Source organism: Lynx rufus, unplaced genomic scaffold (assembly GCF_022079265.1).
Source record: "Lynx rufus isolate CCGP_SWC_20201006 ecotype Redwood Valley unplaced genomic scaffold, mLynRuf1.p SCAF_9, whole genome shotgun sequence".
Classification (NCBI taxonomy): Eukaryota; Metazoa; Chordata; class Mammalia; order Carnivora; family Felidae; genus Lynx; species Lynx rufus.
Window position 1 is genome coordinate 46590604 of NW_025814897.1, and position 22839 is coordinate 46613442.

The 22839-nt window shown below is 34.9% G+C and overlaps 1 protein-coding gene across 1 annotated transcript in view; it reads right to left on the bottom strand.

Annotated features, from left to right (window-relative positions):
• Positions 1–1651: 1651 nt before the first annotated feature.
• HIKESHI (heat shock protein nuclear import factor hikeshi) overlaps positions 1652–22839 on the bottom strand; it is a 42490-nt gene continuing 21302 nt past the window's right edge. The window contains exons 3-5 of the mRNA XM_047071311.1: positions 10695–10846; positions 2672–2790; positions 1652–1732 (exon numbers count right to left, since the gene is read on the bottom strand). Of these exons, the coding sequence (XP_046927267.1) occupies positions 1678–1732; positions 2672–2790; positions 10695–10846 (326 nt within the window). The 3' untranslated portion in view covers positions 1652–1677. The remainder of the gene's footprint in view (positions 1733–2671; positions 2791–10694; positions 10847–22839) is intronic.

Consider the following 22839-nt stretch of genomic DNA (forward strand, 5'->3'; position numbering starts at 1 on the left):
CACTTATTATATTATATATAAAGATCTATAAAGATCACTAGACAGGTACAATGGTCTTTGACCAAGCTAAAGAAAGAAGCTACCTGACTCTATAGAATAGACCCAGCTGGACTTAGAGATATGTTTTTGTAGCTTGCATTTTGTAACCTAGGCTCCTTCCTGGCTTTGCATTCTAGTAGAATACTCATTTTGCTTCTGGTAATTTTGTTACAGCTGGCAGATGCTTTCTGTTCTGAGTCTTAAATGCTGTTGTGTAGCAATGTCAAGTCACATGATTCAACAACAATCAACCATTATTAACATGAAGACCTGAAACTAAGGACTACCATTAGATTCTTGATACACAATTATAACCCAGTAAAGAGAAATATGAATCTGGCTTGATCACAATTCCAGAAGATAATGGCCTATCCTTCAACATAGACCAAATAAAGACCAGAAGAGAATTACAAATTGAAAAAGAAACTACAAGGGGCATTAAGGAAGACATTTGTTGGGATGATCACTGGGTGTCATACATAGGGGATGAAATCACTGGAATCTACTCCTGAAATCATTATTGCACTATATGTTAACTAACTTGGATATAAATTAAAAACTAAATAAAAAATAGAAACTACAATTTGCAAAAATGTACAACTTGCAAGATGTGCAAGTCTACCAAACTTTGACAACACAAGAAATTGCCTAAGCTCAAACTTTGATTGCTAGCTCAATCAGATACACGTTTCAAGATAAGACCACAAACCGATCTAATGATAACTCTGCATAGTCAAGCGTTCTAACAACACTGACTGTACTAGCAACTCTCTAGTTTCCAAATTTTCACTAATCCTTGCCAAAATGTTTAAAAACTAACTAGAGGCCCCAAACTCCTATATGTACGTACTCTTCCTTTGGAGATACCCCACAGTTCCTCTGGTGTCTGACTCCTTTGGTGCAGCTAGCTAATCAACATAGCTTTGATTACAGGTGAGATCTTGGTAGTTTTTGGTCAATGGATGTCACTGGTATAAATGAGCCAAGGGTTCCCTTCTGGAGACACAATAGCTTTACCTTAATAGGCAAAGGAATTAAATCCTATATTCTACACACAAATGCCTCACAACATTACCAGCATTAAATATAACCTCATCAGTATTAACCATGGTAATTTTATTAAAAAAACAAACATGTATGAATTTGCAGATATAAAACTGACAACCAATCTGTGTTAATGGAAAAACTTGTAATCTTAAGAAATACTAATTGAAAATAATTTCCCCATATGTAAGAATGTGAATTTGATATGTTTTCCCATACTTTGATATAGCTGATTTTAAGTTAACTACTCTAGCAAACCAATATAAAAATAAATGAAAGATTATAAATGCAATGGCATTTGGCACACTATTGTTGTAAATATGCCTTATTTTTAAGTAAAAAATAAATCCTAGCCAAAACAAAGTGTTTTGCATCTGAATATTATAAGCTTAAGGGAAAAAAACTCATTAATGAAGTCATATTTTCATTTTTCCATGTGTTTAATTTTTTATAAAGATTATAATTAAGCTGCAGTCAATAAGTAGTTTTTAAACTTAGGTTGCATGATCCTTTTGACTTCACACTTTTAAATGGAGGCATTTCTCTTCAAAACATGACAAAGTTCAGAATCCATTAAAAATTATTTTATTCAAATTATGTTTTCCAAAAGAGAGGGTTCTGTGCTAGTCGTCTTTGAAAGTTTTCATACCTACAAAAGAAAAACATATTTACAAGAAAATTAAGATCTTTCATAATCTACTAAAGGACTTGTTAAAAAGCAAATAACTTTAGATGTCACTTCTAAAAAGCTGAGATAAAAAAGCTAAAATATTAATCTGAAAGTTTAATTATTCTTATAAAAGGACACTAAGCATAGTGAGTTAAGTATGACTGGCTTGTATCAGAGAGTACAAATCATAATAAATTTTATTAATTTTTTATCTTCTGCAAATCTGACAGCTAGAAGGGACCTAAGAAAAAAAAAAACAAATCTAACTCCTCCTCCCTCATTTCATAGATGAGTAGAGAGGAAGAATTTACTCAAGGTCACATACCTACCTACATTTTAACAAATCTCAAACCTAATACCTTTCAGGGCTATCCATGCTACACCATGCTACCACTGCTCAACAAATTCTCCTTATGCATCCCACCACTGGGATATTCAAAGTGAAAAGTATACCTATAAAACAGAAATATGGGAAAGCTGAGAAATAAATTTGATTAATCATTTAAGTATAGGATGCAGTATAAACCACCCTGATACCTTATACAATGTCTACGTTAGACCAAGACTTTCTAAACTTACGAAAAAATTTTGCTTTGTATTTCAAGATTCCTATATGGTTACTTACAAGTTAAAATATTTGAAACTTTACAATCCTTAATTGTGGTCCCTAAACACAGGCAATTGTATTTTCCTGACTGTATCAACTCAATTGGCTACTACATAACAGAATATTTAGGGTAAGAATATTCCTCAATACGAACTCCACAGTACACTTTTTCATGGCATGCTAATGTTAATGTGTGCTGATGTCCACAATAAAAGAATATGTTTAAATGTCAAAGAAGAAATACATTCACAGGCAAAAAATATATATGGTTACTAAAAGCCTTAATATTAGAGACACAAAACTTCCCATACCATTTCAGAACCACATTTGCTGGAATGAACATTTCAGATGGACTTGGTGTCATCTGGGCCTGAGACACAGCAAATGATGAAGCAAAATTGTAGAAGTTGTCCAACATCTTTTGTGTGAACTGAAAAGTTAATAATGAATAGATTAATGAATCATGCTAAATATTCCACTTAGACCTTAGTATTTTTAATTAAAAATGTTTCTGCAGTAACTTGGTTTTAAGGACTGTGAGTTCTAAGACAGTCTAATGCTGCAAGTTAAGGAAAGTCATAAAATGACACTGTGGCACAAAATCTTAACAACCTGCCTTTACTACTTTCTTTGCATCTCAAAGTATTTCTGTGATTTTTAACTAGTTTAATTTCCTAACATATTCATTTTAGGGGGAAAAAATGTTTTTCCTTCAAAATATCTTTTATCTCTACCTCTACATATACCGTGCCCCCTCCTCAAATCCCACCCGCCTCAAATCAAACTACTTTCTCATGTCTAAAATAACAACATCTCTAAGAAGTCTTTTTCTTGCCAGAAAGATAAAGCCTTAAATATAATGAGGAAATACCTTATTAGTTTTTTATCTTTTTGCCTAGTAGTATCAAAGGTAATGTAATCCAAGAGGCTACCATTAAGTTACTTGAACTAATATCCAGAGTTCAGTAAAATCACTAACTAAAATATCAGCATCAGGGGGCGCCTGATTGTCTCAGTTGGTTAAGCGGCCGACTTCGACTCAGGTCATGATCTCACATTTGTGAGTTCGAGCCCCACTTCAGGCTCTGGGCTGACAACAAACAGCTCAGAGCCTGGAGCCTGTCTCAGATTCTGTGTCTCCCTCTTGCTCTCTGCCCTTCCCTGACTCACTTTCTGGTGCTCTCTCTCAAAAATAATAAAATAAACATTAAAAAAATTTTAAAAATAAAATAAAATATCAGTATCAGGAGGAAAAAAACAACAGCAAACCTCCACACTAGCAACAAAATTTTAAAATGTAACTTTAAAAGCTGCAATTCAGAATAGACACAGTCTGTACATATCTAGGAAAACTGCTAAGAAGCTGATAAAACTGGGGTGGAAAATACTTCAAGACTGTCTTGAGAGACAGAAAAGAAACCAAATGAAAAGATCTATACACCATGTTCAGTGGGAAGATACAACACGTGCACAGATGGGAAGACATAATATAACAACAGCAATGTTCCCCAAATCAAACCTATAAATCCAATGTCATTTCCAACAAAATCCAATAAATTTTTCATGAAACTCAATAAGCTTATACTAAAATTATTATGGAGACTATCTAAACTTATTTTGATGAGCAGGAGGAGGGAGGGGTCTGACCTAACAGATATTAAGACTTTTACTGGCAAAGGGACAAATGAACTAACTGGAATAGAAGAGAGAGGCCAGAAACCTATCTAAGCCTATGTGACAATGTGATATATAACAAAGATGCTATTAACTCAGAGTTAAACAAACAAACAAACAAACAAACAAACAAAAAGAAGGACTAGCTTTCAATTAATGGGGTTAGGACACCTACCTTTCCTTAAGGGAAACATGAATTTAGATCCCTTCCCATACCACACACAAATATAATTCAAAAAGTAAAAGGTTAAACCTTTAAATACCCATAAGAGAACCTAACATCTTCACACATTAGGACAGCAAAAACTTCTCAAACACACACACACACATACACACACACACACACACACACAAAATCACAAAAGATATGATCATCAACACAAAAATATAACATCTGCATGCAAAAAATACCAAAAACAATACTAAAAGACAAGCAACATGCTAGGACAAAAACTTACAACATATAGAACAAAGGATTATTACCCAGAATACATAAAGACCACTTCCCAAAAAGGTAAAATTAAAAACTGCCAAATAATAGAAAATTGGGCAAAATATATAAACCATCATTGCTATTAAAATATATATATAGGTGCCTGGGTGGCATAGTCGGTTGAGCATCTGATTCTTGATTTCATTTCAGCTCAGGTCATGATCCCAGGATTGTGGGACTGAGCCTTGTGACAAGCTCCGTGCTAAGCAGGCAGCCTGCAGGGTACCTGGGTAGCTTAGTCAGTTAAGCACTAGACTCTTGATTTCTGCTCAGGTCATGATCTCACGGTTATAAGACGGAGCCCCACATCAAGCTCCTCTCTGGGCATGAAACCTGTTTAAGATTCCCTCTCTGCCTCTCCCCCTTCCTGGTTTGCACGCATGCACTGTCTCAAAAATAAAAACAAAACAAATGCAGGTCAAAATGAGAAAAGATGTTCAACTTCACCAGTAATCAAGAAATACAAATCCAAACAATAGTGGTATTCAAATTTCACCCATCAGTTTGGCAAAAATTTAAGGTCTTAACAAAAATATTAGTGAAAATATCCATCAATATAGAAATGAAAAAAAAAAACTGTCTCATTCATACAATTGCATACTATACAACAATTGAAACAAACTAGATTTATTCCATGTGTCAACACAGATAAATCTTTAAAATGTTGAATGAACAATAGCCAAGCTGCAAAAATTTGCACAGTATACCATTTACATTCATTTAAAAAATATACAAAAGGGACACACTCTGTCTCTGTCTCAAAAATAAACATTAAAAAAAAATTTTTTTAATAAGTAAATAAAGGGGCGTCTGGATGGCTCAGTCGGTTGAGCGTCCGACTTCAGTTCAGGGGTTGATCTCACGGTTTGTGGGTTCGAGCCCCACATCGGGTTCTGTGCTGACAGCTCAGAGCCTGCAGCCTGTTTCAGATTCTGTGTCTTCCCCTCTCTCTGCCCCTCCCTCGCTCACGCTCTGCCTCTGTCTCAAAAATAAATAAACATTTAAAAAAAATTTAAAAAGATACAAAGGGGTAATCAACAAGAAAAACAGAGAAAACAAACAAAAAAAAAAGGACTACAACACAGAAGAGAAATAAAAGGAATTTCTCCAATAATGGTTAAAGAAAATAAAACCTTGACTATAGTTATGCAACAGACCCAGAGAATAATCAGTCCACAGAAGAACAAAAAAGAATTCCAAGAAGGATATTAGCAAAAAAAATTTAAAAACTGCTTTTTAAAAATATACTGAATGGGAATTTATACTTGGCAGAGTTTGGGCATAAATTAGACCTGGAAACAGAAATCCATACAAAGGAAAAATGCATTTATTAACCAAGAAAAATAAAACGTTATACAAGAAAGAAAATGCAAATCACAGTATGTTGGCTCAGTTCTGAAAAACATTTAGTGATCATGATACTGAAAACTGATTAATTAAATGAAAATCAGTAATAAAATGGTTGGGGGTGGGGGTGGTGCCTGGCTGGCTCAGTCAGTAGGGCATGTGACTCCTGATCTTGGGGTTGTAAGTTTAAGCCCCACATTGGGTGTAAATCTTGGGGCGCCTTGGTGATGCAGTTAAGCATCTCACTCCTGATTTTGACTTAGGAGATCAAGCCCCACATCAGGTTCCATGCTGGGCATGGAGCCTGCTTGAGATTCTTGTTCTCCCTCATCACCCCATCTGCACACAATCTCTCGCCTAAAAATAAAATAAAATCTTAAAAAAAAAAAGGTGGGGATGGGCACCTGGGTGGCTCAGCTGGTTGGAGCAACCGACTTTGGCTCAGGTCATAATCTCTAGGTTGGTGAATTTGAGCTCCACATTGGGCTTTGCACTGGCAGGGCAGAGCCTGCTTCAGATTCTCTCCCTCACTCTCTCTCCCTTCCCTGATTTCACACTCTTTTTCAAAATAAGTAAAATGAACATTAAAAAAAAAAGTGGGGAGAAAAGATATCTCCATATGCTGGGGAACAGAGGAATGAGAGAGCTAAATCACATTAGGCATTGGTAAGTCGATGGAAAACACCTACAACAGACAAATTGGTTAAGAACAGATTAAGCAAGTTTTTTCTGACACATGGAAGTTAAATACAGGAAGAAATCGGTGAAAAAAAAATGAGAAGGAGGTTGAAGGTTGAAAGTGAGTACTTTTAAGGAGCAGAAAAAGAAGAATATAAGAAGTATAACCAAGGACAACTGTCTTGCATGTAAAACTGTGTGATGTTTAAGCCACGTACACGTACTATTAATAAAAAGTAAAAGAAGTAAGAGTAATCAAGAATATAAATTAAAAACATGTTTAAATGAGTAGTGCTATACATTTTTTGTGGACATATATGTTTCTTTTAAAGTACTAACACAGGATGGCAAAAATATATGAAGTTAGAAGAGTAGCTACCAGAAAAATGGGAAGAAGAGAAGCAGAAGCCACCAAGCCTTATCTGAAATACTTTTTTTTTAAAATCAGTAGCAAATATGCTACTAATTAGTGGCGAATATGTTAAATCTAGGTGGAAGACACTCTGAAGCCTTCTTATATAATCCACTATAAAGAGAGCTCTATAAGAACAACTGTTATTTTGTCTACCTATTTTTATCCATTTGTGCTTAGAAAGCACCTGGTACACAGTAGGCATACAATATTTGTAGGATGTATTTTCCTATATATTTAAAATATCTCATAATAAAATATTTAATAAAAAGTACATATGCTTTGGGGCACCTGAGTGGCTCAGTCAGTTGGTTGAGCATCCAGCTCTTGATTTCAGCTCAGGTCATGATCTCACAGTTCGTGGGACTGAGCCCCGCCTTAGACTCTGCACTGACAGTGTGGAGCCTGCTTGGGATTCTCTCCCTCTCGCTCCCTGCCCTTCCCCCACTCTCTTGCACTCTCTCAAAATAAATAAATAAGCATTAAAAAAATACATATGCTTTATTTAAAAAGCTCAAATAATTTATAAATATCTAGAGTAAAAAGTCTTCTTAAACCCTCTCCAGGGATAACACCACTTTGGTATGTATTTTTCAGACATTTTTCTAATATTGTCTATCTGGGATACTTTATTGCTTTACAACTTGCTATTCTCAGCACAGCAGTATGTTTTTTTAATTACTGGAAAAAGAAAAAAAAAGACCCAGACTCTATCATTCTTTTAATTCAGCTCATTCTCAAGAGATCATGTGACAAGTCTGCCTTTAAATTCATGGCCAAAACCCTAAAGAATATGCCGCCCAGAAAAGGATTCCCTAGTTCATTCACCCTCCTCCTCTCCTAGTGGACTTATTTAATAATCCTTTTCCTTTAAATATCCAATACTCCTTTCTCTTCAATCTTAGCTGATGACCTTGTTTCCTATTTCACTGAACAAAGAGAAGGAATCAAGAGAGAACGTGCACAAGTTCTCATCACCACCTTTACCAACCTCTTGCATCCATCCGTATCCATATATCCATTACTATGAGAACTGTCCATTATCCTATCTAATGTACTCTCATTTCCTACTCAAGGACACCACTTCAGCAACTCTCCCCATTCTCCTGCATCATTAGTTTTTCTTTAATGCTTCATTCACATCAGTCAAACATGATGTAATATCTCCCATTAAAAACAGTAAAAACAAAGTCCTTGTACCCATAGCCCCCCTTAAGTAACCAAACCATTTATCTGCCGTCCTCCACAACTATACTCATCAAGAGTCATCTATAGTCACTACTGTTTCCACTTCCTTCTCTCCAACTCACTCCAAACTCTTCCTCTACCACCCTGAACTCTTATCAAACTCTTCAATGACTTCTATCTTGCTGAATCCAGTGGTTACTTCTCAGCCTCATCTCAACCCATCAGCAATGATACTACTGATACTTCCTTCTTCAAAACCAGTCTCTGCTTGGCTTCCAAAACACTACTTTTGGGGTCTCCTCCTACTTTAGGCTACTCTTTTTCTCTCTTCATTTCTTAAGCTTCTCAAATTTGAAATGGCCCTGAGATCAAATTTTCTATTTATAATTACTTCTCTAGTAACCACAGTCCTACAAAACTCTAGATAAGATCTCTACACTGATGACTCCCATTTTGATCTGTGTCCTAGACCTCGCTCTTGAACTCTAGACTCGTCATCTCCAGCTGGATGTCTAACAAGCATCCCAAACATAGTACAACCAAAATCCAACTCCTGATTCCACTCCCAGCCCATACTTGTGTTCAATATTCCATGTTCAAGTTCCTCAAGCCAACATCCTTGGGCCACAGTTGATGTCTCTCTTTAATCTCAGACCTTACATGTGATCCACACCATGAAACACTACAGGCTCCATCTTCAAATTATCTCTAGAAATCAACTATAGGCATGCCTCAGACATACTGCCATTTAGTTCCAGACACTACAGTAAAGTGAATCAAGTCAATGCTTTGGTTTTCTAGTGCATATAAAAATTTTGTTTACACTACACTATAGTCTGTTAAGTATGCACTAGCATTATGTCTGAAAAAATGTACATACCTTCATTAAAAAAATACTTTATTGCTAGAAAATGCTAAACATCATCTGAGCTTTCAGCGAGTCATAATCTTTTTGTTGGTGGAGGGTCTTGCCTCAATGTTGATGGCTGCTGACTGATCAAGGGTGGTGGTTTCTGAAGGTTGGGGTGGCTGTGGCAAATTCTTAACATAAAACAACAATGAAGTTTGCCTCATAGATTGACTCTTTTTTCACTTGAACCCTTAAAGGCCATTGTAGGGTTATTAACTGGCCTAATTTCAATATTGTTGTGTCTCAGGGAATAGGGAGGCCTGAGGAGAGAAAGATCAGGGAATAGTTGGTAAGTGGAGGAGTCAGAAAACACACAACACTTAGCAATTAAGTTCTCCATCTCATATGGGCACAGTTCATGGTGCCCCAAAACAATTATAATAGTAACATCAAAGGTTATTGATCACGGATTACCGTAACAAATAAAATAACAAAAAAGTTTAAGATATTGCAAGAATTACCAACATGTTCAAAGAGACATGAAGTGAGCAAATGCTGTTGGAAAAATGCTGCTGACAGATTTGCTCCATTCAGCGTTGCCACAAACCTTCAATATATAAAAAAACAGTACCTGTGAGGTGCAATATAGTGAAGTGCAATAAAACAAGATATGCCAGTACTTTTAATTACCTTCATATCCACCTCCCAGGACTTCACCAGTTCAAGTCATTATAATCTCTCATCTAGATTTTCATAAGAGCCTCCTAATTAACCTTCCTCCTTCCCACCACAGTGTCTCTCCAAAAATGCAAAATGATCCTTTTAAACTGTAACTTAGATCCTCTTACTCTTCTCAAAACTCTCTTATGTCTTCTTTTCCAAATAGAATATAAGCTAAAGTCCTTATAAAAGCCAGTGAGGTACCATGATTTTATCCTGCGTCCACCTCCCCAATTACTCTCATCTCATCTCCCATCTCTCACCCTTGCTCGCTCTACTCCAGCCACAAAGACCTTCATATTATTTTCCAAACAACAAAATTATTTTTCTACCTCAGGGCCTTTGTATTAGCTACACCTTTGCCTACATCATTCTCCCCTTCAGCCTTTCGTCATACAGAGGTTAAAAGTCAATCATCATTGGGGTGTCTGGCTGACTCAGTTGGTTGAGCGTGCAACCTCAGCTCAGGTCACGATCTCCTGATTCATAAGTTTGAACTCTGCATCAAGCTTGCTGCTGTCAGGGAGGAGTCTGCTTCAGATCCTCTGTCCCTCTCTCTCTCTGTACCTCCCCGACATGTGCTCTCTCAAAAATAAACATTTTTTTGCTTAAGCCAATCATCATGGAATTATGTCAGTTTAAGCTCCTTGAGAAATAGAATCTTGCTTATAAAATTCACAACTATACACCTACAACCTAGTATACTGTGGGAGGGGAAAAAATGTTAATATTTAATCCCATTTTTAAATTGCTTTGAGCTATTTCATCACTATAAAAACAAGTCTCATCAAAACATTTACCAATTTTAGAGTACCTATAGAAGTAGACAAGGTTAAATTATCCACAGAAGCCAATAACTTATGCCATACATATTTACCTTCATTTTTACAGGTTTTCTACCATGAAGCTAATTTTTAAAGTACAGAATTTGATTTTAAAATTTAGAAAATAATGAAATATGCATTGCATTACCTGAGTGAATGAGTCAACTGAGGATACAGCAGCACTGCCTACTGGAGTCTGCTGAGCCAAACTGTCCAATAATTCCACTGAAATTCCGATCTGAGCAACAGATGGAGTTCGGACAATATTCATGGCTCCAAAAGGGTGTTGGCTTCCTTCTCCTGAAAGAAATTAACATGTACCGCAAATTTCAAGTTTAACTTGTAGCCAAATTCCTTTGTAAATATGTGAAAAACCTCTGATCTACATGCACTAAAAAGTTTCGATTAAAGTTGGTCTCTTTTCACATAAATGTAAAAGGCTAGTTTTTACCAAACTAACAAAGAAAACTGAAATTTTCCCCACCAGAAAAAAGATGTTACTTCTTTAAAGCTTATTAAAACTACTGCAGCTAAAAATGAAAAGTAACAACACAATGAGAAAAATAAATGAATAAGCATGAATTACATTAAAAAATTCTCAATGCTAACTCAAAGGGAACAATATTTTTTAAGATTTTTTTAAGTTAGTTTACTGAGGGTTGATGGGGGGGTGGGAGGGAGGGGAAAGTGGGTGATGGGCATTGAGGAGGGCACCTGTTGGGATGAGCACTGGGTGTTGTATGGAAACCAATTTGACAATAAATTTCATATTAAAAAAAAGATTTTTTAAGTTAGTTTTAACATTTTCTCATCACTCCACTAAATAAAGATCTTAAATTACCATTATTATTGAGAAATGACATGGTATATTTTATTAAATGTCATGTATCACTCCCACTTAACACCTGATAATGTTATCAAACAAGCAGTAAAGAAGCTTATTAATGGAAAATAACCAATAACTCTTTCCCTTTATAAATCAATGTATCATTAAGTATACTTCTGAGCCTGTAAGTGCCATCTAACTTATATGTGGAAAATATAGGCCAATTTTTTTAATCCACATATGACATAATCAGAAAAGTGAGTCTGAAGGAAAAAAAATCATACAATAGATTTTTGGATTATCTGCTGTTTTCATAGGACTATAACATGTTTAATCAAATACTGAAGGACAAACACCTGGGGCAACACACAGTCCTAATAACTAGAACATTCATTACAAATACCAAAACTCTCCTTAAATTTTCAAGCATATGAATAAAAAGTTATAATGTATTTTTCTCTGATTTAAAAATACACACACACACTTCTCACTAAATATGACTAGTTTAAGATAGTTTCAGTAGTTTTAAATTAACTGTTTTATCAAACTTCCATATATTTATGAATTTTCCAGATTTGTTTCTATATTTGTGATCAGAGAACATACTTTGTATGATTTGCTTTTAAATATATCAAGATTTGTTTTGTGGCCTAATATATGGCCTATCCAAAAAACTGCTCCATGTGCACTTAAGAATGTGCATTCTGCTGTTGTTGGGAAGAATGTTCTTTGTAAGACAGTTAGGTGTGGGAGGTTTATAGTGTTCACACTTTCTATTTCCTTGATGATCCTCTGTCTAGTCATTCTACCCATTACTGAAAGTAGGGTTAAGTTTCCAACTATAATTGTTGAACCATATTCTCCCTTTAATCCTGCCACATTTTGCTTCATGTATTTTGAAATTCTGTTGTTAGGTACAAAACGTTTATAATTGTTATTACCTTTCCGATAGATTGACCCCTTTATCACTATATAATGTCCTTCTTTATCTCTTATAACAATTTTTTTCATACATTTATTTAGTCTGATTTTAGTCCAGCCACTCAAGCTCTTTTAGTTACTGTTTGCATGTTTAGTTACTGATGCATTTTTCATCCTTTCCTTTCAACCAATGATTGTGTCTGAATCAACAGATGGATTTTTTTTATCCATTCTGAAAACCTCTGCCTTTTAACTGAAAAATTTAATTTTGCTAGTGTACCATATTCTCTTATCATTTATTTTACTATATATTTTTGTTATTTCCTTAGTCCTTGCACATCTTCATTTATAACAACCCAGTCTGGGTTAAGACCAATTTAATTTCAGTAGTACACAAAAACTTTGCTCCTATATAATTTCTCTATGTGTTGTCATAAATTACATCTTTATAAATAGCATGCCCATAAACATGGGTTTATAGTTTCTTCTTTATGCAGTTGTCTTTTATATCAAATAGGGGGAAAAGGGAGTTACAAACAAAATGTACACTACTTTTACAATTACCTACGTAGTTACATTTACCTGTGTTTTTTCTTTCATGTGAATGCAAATTACTGTCTCATGCCCTGTCTTTTCAGCCTGAAGGACTCTCTTTAGTACTTCTTGTAGGCTAAGTCTTTAAGCAATGACTCTCTGTTTTACCTGAGAATGTCATCTCTCCTTCATTTCGGATAGATAGTTTTGATAGAGAATTATTTACAGTTTTTCTTTCAGTGCTTTGTCATCCCAATGCCTTTGGATTCCATTGTTTCTGATAAGAAACCAGCTGTTAATCTAAGAATCGTTGTTATTTGAGGAGCTGATTCTCTTGCCACTTTCAAAATTCTCTTTGTCTTTGACAGTTTGATTATGATAGGCTGTGGTATAGAGTTTATCCCACTTGGAGTTTATTGAACTTCTTAAGCGTGTTAGGTTTTTCATCAAATTTACAAAGTTTTATCAGGGCATTATTTCTTCAAATATTCTTTCCTCCCCTCCTCTCTCCTCCTTCTCCAACTCCTATTATGCATATGTTGGTATACTTGATGGCATCTCATAGGTCTCAAAGACTGTTCATTTTTCTTCTTTCAGCTCTTCAAACTAGGTATTTCAACTGACCTTTCTTTGAGTTCATTGACTCTTCCTTTGGCCTACTCAAATCTACTGAAACCGTCTAGTGAACTCTTCATTTCCTACTGTTACTTTTCAGCTCCATCATTTATGTTTAGCTCCTTTTGATAACTTCTCTATTGATATTTGATGAAGCATCATTCTCCTGGTTGTTTAATTTTCAGTAAGTTCAAGGTCATAATGCTTCCTAGGGACAGTTTCTGTTCATTTCCTCTCTGAAAGGGTCTTACTTTCTTTGCATGCTTCATAAAACTTTTTATGGAAAACTGGATGTTGAATATTACAATGTCGCAAATCTAGAAATCAGATGTTTCCCCTCCTTAGGATTTACTGTTAATATATACTTTTCCGTTAATGACTTTTCTGAACCAATACTATGAAGTATTTTTTGTCGTGTGTGATCACTGACATCTCTGTTCTATTAGCTTAGTGGTCAACCAGTGATTGAACAGACATTTCCTTAAAAGCCTAGAACCCAAAAATTCTCCCAGTCTTTGAAGATGGGCTCTGTGTGTTGGGACATCCCTTTAATACTAACCAGGCAGCTTACAACTCTGCCTTAGCCCTCACTTCCAGACTACACAGGGCCCCAAAGTCAGCCAGAACAAACTTACAACCTTCTTAAGGTCCTAAGCCTGAGCTTGTGCACAGCCTGAACATGTATGTACACAGCCATGACTGTAAATAGTCTTTGAGATTTCCAAAAATTTCCAAGTCCAAGTCCTCAAAGCCCTTCTTCCTCAAAGTATCTTATTCCCAGCCTTTCCTCTCAAGCTTTTTAGTCAGTCTATTTTTGCTCCAATTGTTGTCAGTGCCTCAGGCAGCAGTAACAAAGTATATGTTTTTGACAAACACTCCCAAGGTTGTCACTTCAGTGAGATAAAGGAAAGTCTTTTCAATTAATCTTAAGGGAACCACCAGACAAATCAAAAAAATTACAGTCAACCCTTGAGCAACACAGGTTTGAACTGTGAGTCCACTTGTACATAGATTTTTTATAGTACAAATTGTAAATGTACTTTCCTTATGACTTTCTTAATATTTTCTTTTCTCTTATTTTTTCCCTAACTTATATATACAGTACTATGTAACACATATACAAAATACATGTTACTCAACTTTTATGAGTAAGGCTTCCAGTCAATAGTAGGCTATTAGCAGTTATATTTTTGGGGAGTCAAAAGTTATACATGGATTTTCAACTGCACAGGAGGTACATGCCCCAACCCCCATGATGTTCAAGGGTCAACTGTAATTATAATGTGTTGTGAATGAGGTCTATTTGGCTCTCTCTGGTACCAGTACCAAGAACAACGGCTATTATTTTCAAGGCTACCACTGAGCTGAGGAACATGGGATGGGTACAGGGTAAGTTAAAATGCCACAAAGCTTGCTGTTCTTACCTAGATGCAGTGATTTTCTTGATTAATGCTCCCCTGGTTACTACAAACTTTTGGTTACTTTCCAGAGTCCTGAAAAAGATTCTGACAGTTTTTGACAATTTTGGTTGCTGTTGCTGGTTTTATGGAGAGATGGACTCTTGAAGTTCTTTTGAAGTTTTAACTGCTTTAAACCTAGAATTATGCTAAGTTGAGAAGATGTACTGCTATTTGTCTGCATAACAGGTTCCAAAGACCTCAATCAAGGAAACCTTACACTGCCTTAGTTTTAACTACTCAGAAAGCCCAAGCAGAAAGCCTTGTCATCTCTAACCTCCTCTTTTTTTTTTTTTTCAACGTTTATGTATTTTTGGGACAGAGAGAGACAGAGCATGAACGGGGGAGGGGCAGAGAGAGAGGGAGACACAGAATCGGAAACAGGCTCCAGGCTCTGAGCCATCAGCCCAGAGCCTGATGCGGGGCTCGAACTCACGGACCGCGAGATCGTGACCTGGCTGAAGTCGGACGCTTAACCGACTGCGCCACCCAGGCGCCCCTCTAACCTCCTCTTTTATTGCATGCAAGCTACTGGCAAACTACTAAGTAAAACTGGCTTGAGATCCATTGTAAGAGATGGGGACTAAGGAAATATTCGGACTTCATTTAAAGCTCTCTGGGACTAAAACAATTTAAGAGAGAAAAAAACAAAACCAAAAGTCTTTGGCAATCTATATTTTCAAAGAGATCCACTGTGCAATGAACTCATTCTTTTATTTACTCTTATTCTCAAAATGGGCTTGACACAGTGGTTGATAACCGTTAAGTACATAGGTTCTTGTTTGTAAACCATAAAATACTGGGAAGAAACACTGAAACATAATATACAAACTTAGTGTTTAATTTTGGATCTGAATTCATGACAGCAAGAGTGAAAAGAAAAACGTGACCAATTATACTGAGTCTTAGTGTCAAACAGTTAAACAAAAAAACAGAGAAGGTAAAACATCCAGCCTGGTCTCGAAGAAAAAAATTAGATAAATTCCTCAACATTCTAATAGTAAAAGCAGCAGAAAATCTTTCAAAGGTGTTTCTCAAAGTGTCCCTCTTCACCGCAAGTCAAGAGCCTAACACAAAGCACAACTCAGAAGAAGAAATTCTATGAGAAACTAGACTTTTACTGTTAGTATACAAGGAGAAGCAGTAATCATCACTTACTATCTGTGTCTAATGGAGTCTTTAAATATATATATTTTAAAAGTCATCTTACAAAAATTTCACAGGAAAATAGTGAAAAACTTTATTCAAATTTTTAATAAGTATTGAAATATAACAAGTCCAAATATTCATCCCCCACTAACCAGCTTTTTAAGTTTATATATAACCAAAATGAGCCACATTCTCTGAATTGTTCACTATCATGAGTAAATGTGAGACATATCCATCTTATAAATCTAATAACTCCTGATCTTAAACACATCTTCTAATAGGTTCTAACTTATCATTATTTCTTCTAACAATTGCATTGTCAAAATGCAATGCTTTAAATCTTAAAATTCTGAAATATTTAATGGCTCATAATTTGTTGAAGAAAGGATGGGCATCTTCTTTGATCCACAATTTGCAAAACACTGTCATTTTTAGATTTATAAAATTATTTAGAATAATCAATCCAATTAATTTGTTTCATTTCTACACCTACTGCCTTCTAATTACCTGTATACACACCCACTTTCAGCAATGTCCACTTTTGAAGTGTCTCAATTTTAAAAGAATAACAGGAAAGAATACCAGCATTTTACTACATCTTCAAGATTTTGTCACCAAATACTGTATTTACTCCTCCTTGTTAAATAACTAAACGGGTAGGAGTACCATATTTTCTTTTGTCCTTAGAAATAAACTGTTCAATCATCAGTTTTTTAGTATGAGAAAATTCACCTAAGACAATATCATCCAAAGAATCAGTCTGAGACTTTCCTTTTATGATCAACTTCACCATCATAGAGTTTAGAATGTGGCTATTTGCCTCTTTATATTCATTTTCTGATTCATACAATAATTATGAAACTTGTTCCTGTCAATTTTATTCTCTTTGCAATTATAAACAAAATATAACAAAATATGAATTCCTAATTCTGTTCAATATAAGCAAAGAGCAGACCATAAAGATGGTGTCTCCAGTCTCCTTTTACACTTCTTGAAAGATAAAATAATCTTTTGGATGATGCAATATGAAAACTGTAGGATAACACAATGGCAACTAAGGTACACAGGCCAAATTTGGGCCACAACCTATTTTCATATGACCTGTGAGCTAAGAATAGTTTTTACCCTTTTAAAGGGTTGTTTAAAGAAGAATATGCTACAAGGGTGCCTGGGTGGCTCAGTCGGTTAAGTATCGAACTCTTGATATCAGTTCAGAGTGTGATCTTATAGTCATGAGACAGAGCCCCACACTGAGCATGGAGCCTGCTTGGGATTCTCTCTCCCCCTTCTCTCTGCCCCACCCCTGCTCACCCACGCACACATTCTCTCAAAATAAATAAATAAACATTTTTAAAAACTAATATGCTACAAAGACCATATGTGGCCCACAAAGCTTAAAATATATACTATCTTATTCTTTACAAAAATGTTTGCTAAAATCTGCACTAATTCCATCATCCATTTTCTTCTTCTTCTTTTTTTTTTTTTTTTTTGCATAGTTGAGAGTAATTGACAAGTAATGAATAATTCCTTGTATGAAAGAGCAAACTGTGTCATGATGGAGGAAAAATAAGGTTACTAATAACACCAAATTCATTTTAAATTTGTAAAATGGTCCAGTAGATCCATATGGTAATTGCAAGATACAATGACTTTTAAAAATATATAAGCAAATGTACTATTCTTTAGAAGACCTCTACAAAAGAATAAAACTCATGAAATATCAGTCTAAGAGTTCTAAATACCCTAAAAAGGAAACTAAAAAAGTAAAAGTGAGTCCATTGGTGAAGATATGAAAGCTGTGCATGGCGACAAAGAGATGACTAAAGAAAGCACTTATGCTAAAAGTAATTCACTGTAAAGTGGCATTTGAATATGACATATGCAAAAAAACTACATAAAATGGCATAAATATGCCTGCATAAAAGCCTTGTTGATATTGGATGTAAATATTTAGAAACCAGTAATCTATTTCTAAAACCTCTATGCTTCATTTCCATCGATAGCCTCACAAGCCTGAAATTACATTTTTCACTCATGCATAGTTCAAAAGCAATGTGACTATCAAAGGTTTATCAACAATAAATATTTTAACCAGATAAACATGATAATGTATCTGACATTATAATACATCTAGAATTTGCATGTCTGAAATGTAGTTAAACAAGCAATATTTACCAAGTTCATCACTTGGTAAATATTCCAGTATTTAATAAAGTCCATCATTGTGCTGTATACATTCTAAAGCACATACAGTAAAAGATACAAATGGAGCTTACAATCTAATGGGAGCAGTAACAGATACTTAATCTTTCTGAATAGGCTTCATTTTCTGGGCGATTTTTAAGATATTTCCTAGATCTTTCTATAAAAAGAAAGATTTTATAAAAAGGTAATAACCATTTCTTGAGTACCAACTATATGACAGGTACTATATGCATTTTGCATTTGTTATCTCTAATGCTCACAAAAACACTTGCGCTGTAGCTATTATGATATCCACTTTACCTGAAATCCCCTCTGAAGTTAAATAACTTGGTCAAGATTACACAGCTAGTAATTGGGTTCAAAACAGGTCTATCAAACTCTAAAGTTGATACTCATTCTAGTTCATTATCCCACCTGCTTATACCAATCCATGACATGAACTCTTCACTGATTTTTACTCATTTCTTACTTCACAATAAGCCATTCAAGAAAGCAAGTCAAGAAATGTTAGGAAGTAAAAGGTTCCCTCCCATTTTGGCTCACAAGCTCTATTTCATATCAATAGACTAATAGTATCATCTTGAACTCGTGTTGTCCTTTTTAATCCCCTTGACAAGCTCAACCCAATTTTAAAACAAAAACTAGAATAAGTTTAAAAGTTTCTTTCCGGCAACTGAGCTAAATGAAATTAAAGGAGACCACATAGGTCATGTGCAGAGAAAGCCAAAGTGAGGACATTAAAATATGGCAAGCCCAAAAAGAACAGAATTATAAAGAAGAAATTCAAATGATGATTTATAATAAACTTCAAAAACATTTCTTAAAAATTCCTCTTGGGTACTAAGCCTTTCTTCACAGTTATTTTTAATGTCATGGTCATGAAAAAGAAAGGCTGAGCAACTGTTCCAGTTTGAAGACTAAAGACAATTAAATGCAATGTATGATCCTAACTGGATCCTAGATGAAGGCAATAATGCCTGTTACTAAAGGCATTATTAAGAAAATTGGTAAAACTTTAATGTATACTGTATGTTACACAAGAGTATTGTATTAATCTTAAATTTTCTGAATTTGATAGTTATACTATGATTACATAAGAGAATACTTTTGTATTCTGATGTATTTAGGAGTAAAGGGGCATAATATCTACTTATTCTCAAAAGTTTCAAGAAAAAAGAAAATACACACACACATGTATACAGATCTCCAGATCTATATGATAAAATGTAGCAAAACTGATAAATGTTGGGAGAAGAATGTAAGAAATTCTTTGTACTATTCTTGTCATTTTTCTCCAATTTTAAAATTATTTCAAAATAAAGTTGTTTTAAATCCCTAATGCAAAAAAGAATTTTTAAGTATCGGAACAGATACTTTTGGAATTTCATTTCAAACTAATACAATAAGGCCAGGGTAGAAAGACAGAAAGGTAGGTAGGTAGGTAAAATCCCACTACAAGGTGCCCAATTTACCCTGAAGGTCTAAAATATTAAAATATCACCTTTTCTCATAATAAGAGCATTCTACAAAGCTCTACTCCATTATTTAATTCAGATAAACAAATGATCCCTCTTCTTTACACCACAGGTGATTTAAACAACTATTTCTTATTCTTCTATTAATTACAATCACATGTTAAAGTGCTACAAACAAAAAAAAAATATTTGTAAAGTTCCACGTATATTTTTATTACATCTGACCTAATGTCCTACTCCCCCACCTGCTCTTCCAATCTTGGCCTCTTCTGTTTCCCATCCTCCACATAATTCTCCACTGCAGATGTCACTGGAATTCTCCCTGACTGAGGCATTGAACCATTTCCTCATTGTCTCGTGAAACACTTTACAAATAGTTAACCTACAGAGAAAAGGAAGGTTTTAAGTTGAACTCTATGTGTATGAAAGAGTATGTGGATGTGGTTTAAACAAACTCTTCAAATAGTATATGAACTCTACAAAGATTTACCTTTGACAGATATATGCATATTAAGTATGCATAAATGTACATAATACATATTCAGTTCTATATTTTCAGTAAGAGAAACTGCTTCCACCTTCCAAATTTAGAATCAAAATTTTAAACATTTATTTAAAAGATATTGTACTCATGCTCCTTACAGATGATGAACCAAACCTTCTTAAAGTGAACATTACATAGCACCTCATTATTCACAGTTGTTACACGTTTTAACAGATGTTTAAGTTATTATAAATGGGACACTTGCACTTAGTTGACCTACTATATGAATGCTGAGTTTTCTTAATCATCTTACAGTTTAATGATACTAGACAATACTTACAGAATTCAGGTAAGATAATTGCAAAAAAAAAACTCAAAAAGCACTGTGAGATCAGACAATATTAATACGAAACTAGAAAGAAAAAAGTATATGTGGAAAATGGATTTCAAATTACAGATACTTTCTATGTTAATGAAAGGATACACACATCAAAAAAAAGAAAAAGAAAAACCACCTATCTCCCAAAAGAATTCAAAAAAATTAAAGATGCAGCCCACTGAAAAATTCCCAGTACAACCTGGACTTGATCATGAAATGCTTCTTCGGCCAAAGCAAAGGTGAGTAAATAATCCTTTTGTCTCTGGTATTCAACTCTGAAAGCTATGAAAATTCTGAACTCTGAGGAATGAGGAAAATGTGCAGAGTATTTACAACAGACCTTTAGGCTTCAATTATCCAGATCTGACTCTCTCTCACGTGCTATTTAAAACCTGCAATACTGGGGTGCCCGCATGGCTCAGTCACTTGCGCATCTGACTCTTGATTTTGACACGGGTCATGATCCCAGGGTCATGGGATCAAGCCCCACATCGGGCTCCACGCTCAGCGTGAATTCTCTCTCCCTTTCTCTCTGTCTCTCTTCCTCTGACCCTCTCCCCCATTTGCATGCTCTCTCTCTCTCAAAAAAGACAAAATTAAATTAAAATAAAATAAAACAGAGCTGCAATGTTGAATTGTGTTATGAAGAAGATAAAAATAGGAGATAAATATCTTTAATTCAAAATAAGTCACAAAATGTGATTTTTGCCACATGGTTTTTGTCATTATATTCAGAATTTCACTGAGTAGGCTGACATAGAAAGTAATACTAGAGATGAGGCCTTATAAAATGACACGATCCAGTTTTGTAGTTCTCAAATACAGAATGTTTATTGTTAATATTAATTTATAGTACACTGTGAAAAGTTAACAGTGCATATTATAATCCCTAGAGGAAACACTAAAAATCTAATACACCTTTGCAAAAAAAAACCAAAAAATCAAAAAAAAAAACCCAAAAAACAATAAAAGAAATATGGATTTAAAATAATCCAAAAGGTGGCCATAAAAACCCCGAAGAACAAGGTAAAAATTTAAACCTAGCATATCTATAATGTTAAATATTAATGGACTAAGCATTTCATTTAAAAGGCAGAGATTGAAAGAACAAGTTTTCAAAAAGCAGCACTTAACTAAATACTGTTCACAAGAAAGAGGCGCCTGGGTGGCTCAGTTGGTTGAATATCCAACTCTTGATTTCAGCTCAGTTCGTGATCCCAGGGTCAGGGGATCCAGACCCAAGTCAGGCTCTGCACTGAGAATGGAGCCTGCTTAAGATTCTCTCTCCCTCTGCCCCACGCCTCCCTTCAATAAAAGAAAAAAAAAAAGTAAAAATGCAGAAAAAATATAGCACGTGAACACTAACCATAAGAAAGCCAACAAAGCTATATAAATTTTAGACAAAGCTGACTTCAGACAGGAGCATTACCAGAGATAAAGGGCATTTCATATAAATGAAAGGGACAATTCATCAATCTTATACATTCATAAAACAGAAAGAGAGAACAACTGTTATGCATTTTATTTTTCTTGCCTCACTGCTCTCTTTACTACCTGTATCCAACATGGTACTCAAAGGCCGGGGCAATGCACTAAGGCAATAAAAAGAAATAAAAAGCATCCAATTTGGAAAGAAAGATGTAAAAAGACTTTTTCAAAGACATTACAATCATCTACATAAAACATCGTAGGTAGCTACTAGAATAAGGGTGTTTAACAAGATGGTCAATATATGCTACTCTTTCCTTCATTCTTTAGGGTACAAAGTCAATATACAAAAATCAGTTGTGTGATAACGAAATGCTATTCAGTGAGGAGCAACAGAAACTCTCATTCCTTGCTGGTGGGAATGCAAACACACACAGCCACTTTGGAAGACAGTTTGACAGATTCTTATAAAACTAGACATACTCTTACCCTAAGTCCCAGCAATCACGCTTCTTGGTATTTACCCAAAGGAGACGGAAATTTCTATGCAGACAAAAACCTACACATGGATGTTTAGAGCAGCTTTATTCATAATTGATTAGGTAAATGGATAAACTGTGGTACATCCAGACAATGAAATATTTTTCAACACTAAAAAGAAATGAGCTATCGAGTGAAAAAAATCAATCTGAAAAGGCTACATACTGTATGATGTCAAACACATGACATTCTGGAAAAGGCAAAATCAGAGAGACAATAAAAAGTCAGTGGTTGCCCAGGACTCAGGGTTAGGGGAAATGTGAGATGGGCGAGATGA